The sequence below is a fragment of the Monopterus albus genome, unplaced genomic scaffold (assembly GCF_001952655.1).
Source record: "Monopterus albus unplaced genomic scaffold, M_albus_1.0 scaffold416.1, whole genome shotgun sequence".
Classification (NCBI taxonomy): Eukaryota; Metazoa; Chordata; class Actinopteri; order Synbranchiformes; family Synbranchidae; genus Monopterus; species Monopterus albus.
The window spans coordinates 198,172-206,526 of record NW_018128296.1 but is presented as its reverse complement, the minus strand read 5'-3'; the positions used below and the strand labels follow the sequence as shown (position 1 = coordinate 206,526).

General features: G+C 40.0%; 1 protein-coding gene across 1 annotated transcript; it reads left to right on the top strand.

Moving 5' to 3' along the window:
* Positions 1–2,966: 2,966 nt before the first annotated feature.
* On the top strand, positions 2,967–5,609 carry LOC109951872 (uncharacterized). Its single transcript, XM_020586605.1, has 3 exons — positions 2,967–3,044; positions 3,994–4,594; positions 5,497–5,609. Exons 1-3 carry the CDS (start codon positions 2,967–2,969, stop codon positions 5,607–5,609), a joined length of 792 nt encoding a protein of 263 aa, XP_020442261.1.
* The last annotated feature ends 2,746 nt before the right edge of the window (positions 5,610–8,355 follow it).

The window sequence follows — 8,355 nt, the reverse complement described above, 5'->3', positions numbered from 1 at the left end:
TAGGATGTCGGAAATGGCAACAGGGTTTTCAGTGCTGTGGTGGCGATCTCAGGGTATTCTGTCATGACTTTAATCCTGAACACCGACAGAGTTGTTGTCTCGAACATACTTTTAAGGCCGCCGTCATTTGCTATCTCTAGCAGTTGATCTTCTTCTTGCACAGACCTGCTGGATTCACCTGGTTTGTTGACAAATGGGTTGCGGATCCCTTCCTTGGCAGTTCGTGGGTCCTTTGTGGTTGGGAAGTAGCGCTCGAACTCTTTTAAAAGCAAAGACATGTGATCGTGCACCAGCTGGGAGAATGAAGACTCAGGCTCAGTCTCACCCAAAGTCTCATGTTTGAAACATGTCCAAAATGCCTCTGTTGACGCGCCGTCCCCACAAATCCAGTTTGGCTTTAAATGCAGCTACTTTATCTGCCAACTTGAAGACAGTTGTCATTTTCCCCTGAAGTGACAGATTGAGTTCATTGAGCAGGCTGAATATGTCGCACAAGTAAGCCAGTTTTGGCGCTTAAGTGACCGAGATGTAACCGAGAGAATTAGGTCATTTTTCAAAATAAAAGATCGTTCAGACTCAGATAATAAATAAAACAGAAATAATTAATGATTTCTTGTGCGGCCCGGTACCAATTGATCCACGGTATCGGTCCGCGGCCCGGGGATTGGGGACCACTGCTTTAGATGATCAAAGACAAGTAGTACAAGTCAAAATGAATGAGAATCGTGCTTCCATAGTTTCCTTCATTTGGAATAAAATGGTTGCACACTGAATTTAGAGTTCACTCTGGGGTATTTTGTCTAAGGCATTTAAACCTGTGAAAGAATTCACAAGATGAAGTAAACAAAGCATCTCAATCATACTATGTCTGCTTTTAGCTCCTCAGCAGGTCTTCCCAGGTTGCTCTACCTGTCTGCTGCTAATGTGCTTTCAGACAGTTAGTCAGTGAACAGCCCAATGGATCCTTGAGTCTTAACAGAATTGTATTGCCTGTCTGTCCAGTGTGAAGCCCAAACCAATAGTTCTCTAATGAGGAAGAGCTGAGAAGCAATTTCACCCAGGAGTGGGGATAGCACTGTTTCGCTGCAACATCTTAATGCAGCAGTTCTTGTAGATCTGGATTACTGATGTAACTGCAGTAGCAGAAGCTTGAAAGTCCTTGACAGCACTGACTGATTGAGTTCAGGCACACATCTGTAAGAAGAAGTCCAACTTATTTGCTGAGTTCCAGCTCTTCCCTGTCTGCGAACTTCTTCACCAAAATGCAGCACAGAGTGATTCGAGAAGAAGAGAGTTATCCATGGCTCCCCCCTTCAGACACTGACTGACAAAATGTTCCAGCTATGTGTTGACGGACTGAACTCAGGTGACCACAGCTGCTCATTACATTGAGGGAGCAGGTTTTCAATAGGAACACGATAGTGGAAAATAAGTGTCATGTGTCATTAATGAAATGGCATTTACAGGGACCACAGCACAACCTTGGTGCTGATTAATCATTGTATTTGAGAAGGTTACAGGAAGCACTTCAGGTTCACAAATGGAAATGTGCAGTTGTGCTTGTGTTTTTTAACATTTTAAGATGTTTGCTTGGGTTGTATTTCCATTTTGTGTTGATGTTGCACAGGTGGCAAGATTGTGAGGCTTTACAATATGGCTTCATCTTAAGTGGTAATGACCTGGAAATATTTCGCATATAATAGAGGCAGTGCAGTTTGGATAAGTCAGACCTTGAGAGCTAATTGTGGGATATTGAAGCATTAAGGTTGCTATATAACTGAAGCACTATCACTGCTTGGAAATTCTTACCTTAATAGGACACTGTTTTTGGAGATAAAAGTGTGGCCTTCATTTGGTCATAGTGTGTTCACTTATGTACTTATGAGGATAGCCTTCATGCATAGCCTTCACTTAGTTGCGGTGTGTGTGTGCTTCTAAGGAGCTGTGCTTTGCTCCAAGGGAGTTACCATGATTACATGCTGTGGAATATTAAACTGTTTGAGACATTGTAACTGAAGCACCAGCATAGTTTTATGTACTTATATGGAAGTATAATCTTCACTTAGACTGAAGCATCAGCACTGTTTTATATAAATGTACCAAATAAGGAATATAACCTTCAATTTTAGTAGAAGTAGGTGTGTGTGTTCACTCAATTCATTAGCAATGTGTGTGTTCATTTAATTACAGAATGTACTACTTTGGAATTAGGGAGTTGTGCTTGGGGGACATATCTTTGTGAAAGTATTGATAATTACCAGCTGCATCCTACAAGAATATCTTTGGGAAAGTGCTGGTACTTTCCAGCTGTATGTTGAGGAATGTGTAAGGAGGCGGGAAGAAATAGTATAAAATACACAGTGTTAGAGATGTAACTTCAGATCATCTGCTGTGGCTGCTTGCTGTATGATCTCCGGATGTGCATCCGTAATAAAGGTACAGTGCACTTTAATGGTTGGTGTGTGACTGAATATTCTTTCCATCATCTGGACCCGAGGAGAAGTGTGAGACTTCGACATAATACTACCTCAATGGACAAAACATTCTACAGAAAAGAATTAGTTCAATAATTTAGTTTTGTATGTGTTAGTGGTAGTGTATCTATTTTTGCCATTTTTTTTAAGAAGAGATTTACAAGGACACTGAATTTGCTTGCCTAAGAATATGAGGCAGGAATTTCCAGAGCCAAGGAGCTCAGACAGCAAAGGCCCAGTCACGGTATGCATATGATATAAATAAAGAATCTTTATGGCACCAGATCACTTTCTTTATTATTCGAGCACATACACAAATTATTTGAGCACATACACAATTTAAACAAGCACAGGATCAGGAATTGAGGGTGTAAAAATATAAAACCGCCCTCTGTTCCAGTTTTCCTCGTGCTCGTTTTTTTTTCCCTCTCTTCAAAATTGACCGCTCTCTCTTCTAATGCTCATTTTCCCCCCCAAAACTGGAAATACGTCATGGGTGTAAGGCTCGACAAGACGATTGCCGAATCGAAGTGGTGTCTGTCTACTTCCATCATGGAGCCGGGAAGAAACGTAAGTGAATGAAATGTTTACGAAGTGACTCATGCATTGTGTGCTCAGGCCAGGGTTAATGCTAAAGCTGCAGTTTTAAAGTAGGTCACAGACAAATATATATGAAGTACCAAAAGTAGTAGTACTCAAATGGTATGATATATTATTGTGTATCACTTTAATGTTATGGCTGCTAAAGTTGGAACTAATGTTAAGCTCCTTATATACTTAGAATTCAGTGGGAATTTCCCACTCAGGCTTACTGTATTGGAGGAGCTGGTATTTATATTTATAGACTTGACTCCAAAAAGCAACTAGTAACTAAAGTACTAAAATAAATGTAGTGGAGTAAAAGCAGAAAATAGAAATACTCAAGTAAAGTACAGATAGCTGCAAATTGTACTTAAGTACAGTACTTGTGTAAATGTAACACTGTCTGTTATTAACTTGTGTACTGCAGCTCTGACTGGACTCTTCTCCATATTATTTAGAGTGATCTACCAAACTGATGGTGCAACATTCACGACTGAAAACCATCTATAAGCTATAGTAGTGGTGACTTTATCCAGGAGACTATTGAGACTTATGAGAAGAAGACACAGTGAACATTTATTTATGTATAAACAGTTTTGTCTGGTGTGATACGTAACAGTGAAATATAGTTCATTACAATAAACATTTTAGTTCAGTGTTGTATTATGTGTGAAATACTGTAGTGTCATCACTATTTGTCAAAATATGTTTTTATTAATATCAATGATGATGTTAAATGATGATGATGCTAAAGCTGCAATTTTAAAGTAGGTCACCAGTATTTGTTTAAAAGTAGTGAGCTAAAGCTATGCTAGCACCAATAACCAACAGCCTGACAATGGAAGCCAACAATATCATCAGCCAGCTAGTGTGATTTTGACATAAAATAAAATGTGTTTGTTTATTTTAAAGCTAATGCTGTCTCTTGGGCTTTCAGGAAATCGTTGGTTGCATACTGGAACGTGTAATGACAAGAATTCAGTGGGCCCTTGAACAGTCTTCTGTCGACCTTGATTATTTGGAGTATGTTTGCAATCAAGAATACATCTTACTGGATACAGCATCCCGAATTTTTGAGATACCCTCCCCGATAACAGAAGGTCTGATACAGCTAGGCAGATGTGTGACAGCTGCCATAGAAGAGAAACAAGGCTCTATATTGTTCAGACTGTTGCAAGGGGAAAGAGGAAGCCCAAAGTTTGAGTTCTCTGCTGATTTCCTGACCTATCTTTTCGAAATACTACTACCTGTGAAATGTGTGGCCAATCTACTCAGCGTTAGTGAGAGTACGATTTTCAGGAGAATGAAAGATCATGGCATTTCAACCGAGACATCATACAGCTCTATGTCTGATCAAGAACTAGATGACAAAATTGCTGATCTTAAAGCAAGAGCTCCACATGCAGGATACAGAGTTGTTAAAGGACTGTTACAGGATGAGGGCCATCGCGTTCAGTGGCACAGGATTAAAGGTTCCATGCACAGAATCGACTCTGCTGGTGTTTTTTCCCAAATGACACACATGGGAAGGAAGCACAGTGAGTCAAACTTATTCTGTCCGGGGGCCACTGTCACTTGTCCACATCGACACGAATCACAAACTAATAAGGTTTGCATAATATGGGCATGTATGAGTCGTATCAGTTGCATGTTTTCTTTTAAACATATTTTAAATTTTTTTTTTTTAACGCTTTTTTTATATTCATCTGGCATAGGATGGTTTTAAGAATATCTGCAAATGTCATGGTGAACTTTATTGTGCTCTTCTGTTCTTTATTTTATTATTATTGTTCTGGGATCTTCCACCTGTTGAGTAAAATAATTAACAAAGACTCTACGATTAGTTCTAACATTTGATTGAATTAAGTACTTATTTAGTAGAAGATTGACACCATGATTGTTGCTTATTTAACTTGTTCACTTTGTTTGTGTATGACTATTCTATCATATTAGAAAAGGAATAGTTAAGATTTTATTTTAGAATACATAAGTTTACATAGTTACTTAGTTTTAAATATTGAAGAGTGCAGTGAATTTGACAGACAGGGAGTGATGCCTCTTGACAAATCATCATTAGTAAGTCCATTCACATTCCAAATATATTTATAAAGGTGTTATCCACATCCAGACCGATACACCATGGCCTCGGCTTTTCTCTTTCTTTGTCCTTTGCCCCCACAGTCATTTGGTTTGTGCAGCCAGAACCACAATGTCACATTCCAGTCTCTTTCCTTGCTCTGGAACTACAGGAAATAGAGTTTGAAAAAGTCAGCATGACTCACACTGTCTTTATTGTTGTCCCAGTGATGAATACTTAAGAGGGGGACCCCGCCCTTTGCTCATAGGTCCCCATGCCCCAGGGTTGCCCTGTTGACCCTGGGTAAATCTGCCACGAGACCACTCGGGGCATCTGTCTCTCACATGCCCCCACTTTCCACAGTGGAAGCACCTTGCTCTTTGGCCTGCAGGAAGCCCTCTTGTCCTCTGAGGCCTTCCAGCCCACCTCCCTGGCTGTGCGTATATCAGCTGGGGGATGACGACGGCAGGCACTGAAGATCAAGGAGGTCTGGCTGGCTCAACAGGAATCACAGGCACAGGCACCTTTTTCTTCCATCCTTTCCCAGCTGGGGAACAAAACACCCCTTCACGTTTGTGTGACACTGGAGGTACAGAATGGGGGAGTTTGGGTGTAGCTCCCCCTTGGTCATAACCTCAGCTTCCGGCTTTGGTCTGAGTATAGGCACCTGTGTAGTACCAGATGGAGCAAAGCAGAGCACCTCCCCTTTTGCCACCTCACCACACTCATGGTCTGTCTTTATCTCTTCTTCCTGTACAAACTTCACAATCTGATAATGAATCTCATTTTAACGTCTGGGATTTTTACCAGAAAGCTTTAATGCTTTTACATATATGTCAAGCAAATCAATTATTTCATCTTCCAGCTGCTCCAACCTGGCAGCCTCCACCAGTTCATCAGCTGATTCGCTACCATACTAGAATGTTTTTTCACTCATTATTTCAGCATGAATACTAAATAATTGCACAGCAGCTAGAAACACAGCACTGTGCTCTCTAGCTAGATAATAGGGCCGGCATTTCAGCAATAAAAACTCTACATCTGGCGAACAGTGCTTATAAACAGTCCGTACATCTCCATAAACACACACACCGCCTCCTTTTACCTTCCCAGAAGCAGCAGTGCGGTCTCCCCTGTGTACAGAGTGAGTCTCTAGCTGAATCGCTGAGTCTGGAACTCTGTCAGAAAACCAAGTCTTTGTGAGAATTAGAGCACAGCATTCTCTGATTTCCCGTTGTGCTGTAATCCTAGCCCTTAGCTCGTTTTGAGAGTTGCAGCCATTGGTCTTTTTAACTCCAACAAAACTGAAGCACAGAGCTATTCATTGCTCCATTTCACTACCTTAAGGAAAGTAAACAAAATGGAGGAAAAAATGATTGTGTGGTGGACAATGGATGTTGGATATAATTCACACACACTGGTATTTCTGCTCTGTTACAGATTCATAGGGTAACATGTACAGGACTGTAGTTCATGTTATGACCACTTACACACCTCCTCTGCCAGAGGAGGTGTTACTAAGTACTGATTGTGTAGGGTGCCCAAACTTTTGCACCATGCCATAATAATGTTTTTATTTTTTATTTTTGTTCAATTTATGGCATAAGAAGTAACTATGCATCACTGTTTGCTGAAAATATTGTGCATTTTTTCCATTTCCAAGAGAAACTGTGTTAACATCTGTTCAAATAAAAAATCACCAAAATCTGTTATTTATCAAGGGGTGCCTAAACTTTTGCATAAGACTGTATGCTTTTTTTACTTTTACTTGAGGCTTATGCTTTTAAACCCTTTCCTTGAATCAACAGTACAGACTGCAGTTTAAAAAAATAACAGCTCAGCTGAGCTGAAACAGCTTGCATGTATGTGTCCTGTCTTAATGCAGAGTAAGAGGTGATCAAGGAATTGAGAACCTTGGGATAGCTGGCTGCATGTTCACTGTGCGGGGGACAGGACGTGCCAGCTTTGTGTCAGGAAAAAGTGTACATAATCGGAGGTGTGTTTGATTTGTAATCCATATTGATAAACTGGAAACATTAAAGTCTTATATAACTCTGAAATATAATTAATAATTTCAGAATTGAGCGTTTATGGGGAGATGTATGGATGGCTGTGACCCATGTCTACTATGAAATTCTACATACCATGGAAGAAAATGTAAACTGTAAAATTGAATGCTCTACTGCAGTCATTGCCTTTATTGTTCCACACATTAAACTCTGCCAAAGGTATTCCCAAAACGCAGAGCCAGAGTAAGCACATGTTTGAACTCATTGTATGAACTCATGTGTGCCACAGGAAAAGTAACGGTCTTCGTACAAGTGCTAACTATTGGAAAACAAATTTCATGCTCTTCCTGTTGACATGCATGATTGAATTTGATGTGAATTTCAAAGTTGTTTCTCTCACTTGGCAGTACTGGCTGGTGTCCTTGGCCAGTTAACCATTGCAGAACTGATGGAACTGTGTTTTGCGTTTTGAACCACTTCTGCATCCAATTCCTCACTTTCACCAAAGTGCTCAGGATCAGCATCTAATAAAAGAAAATACTGGATCATTCCATGTCAAATCAAGAGGTGCCATTGTCATTTACTAGGTGTGATGGATGTAAGATGTGTTGACACATGCATTACATTAACTGCTTGCTGACCAAAAATTGAGTATTAAGTGGAAAAAAGTGAAATAAAAAAGATAAATTTCAACTTACAGCTTAGATCTTACATACCCCTTTAAGATGTACAGGCACGAAATATCTTTAGATAAAGAATATCCAAGGGGATAGAGTGGAAACGTTTCCTAAAATCGATTCATTTCACATGGCGTGACCATATTACAATTTGTTTACACTTACAAAAATACCTGATTAACTCAAATGGACATGCATCTTACCATTATCTTCTAGTTCCTGAAGAAAATCTTGGAAGCAGTTGAGAAGACTTTGTTCAAGATTGTGTCTTGTGGTGCCTTGTTCACTGAAGTCAGGTTTGCAGCTTGCCATAATGAAATTTGCATCAGGCTAATGAAGAAAGACAAAAGATTACAGTACGTGAACCACAGAATTTATGCCAATATATCATTAATGTGTTCACCTGAAAGATTTTACCTTGTTAACCTGAAGTGGCACAAACAAGGGCCGGCATATGTCAATGTTTTTCTCCATTACATCCAGAAGGTTGTAAAGCTGCAAGCCTTTTTGCATTTGGTCAAGCACGGGCAGAAGTC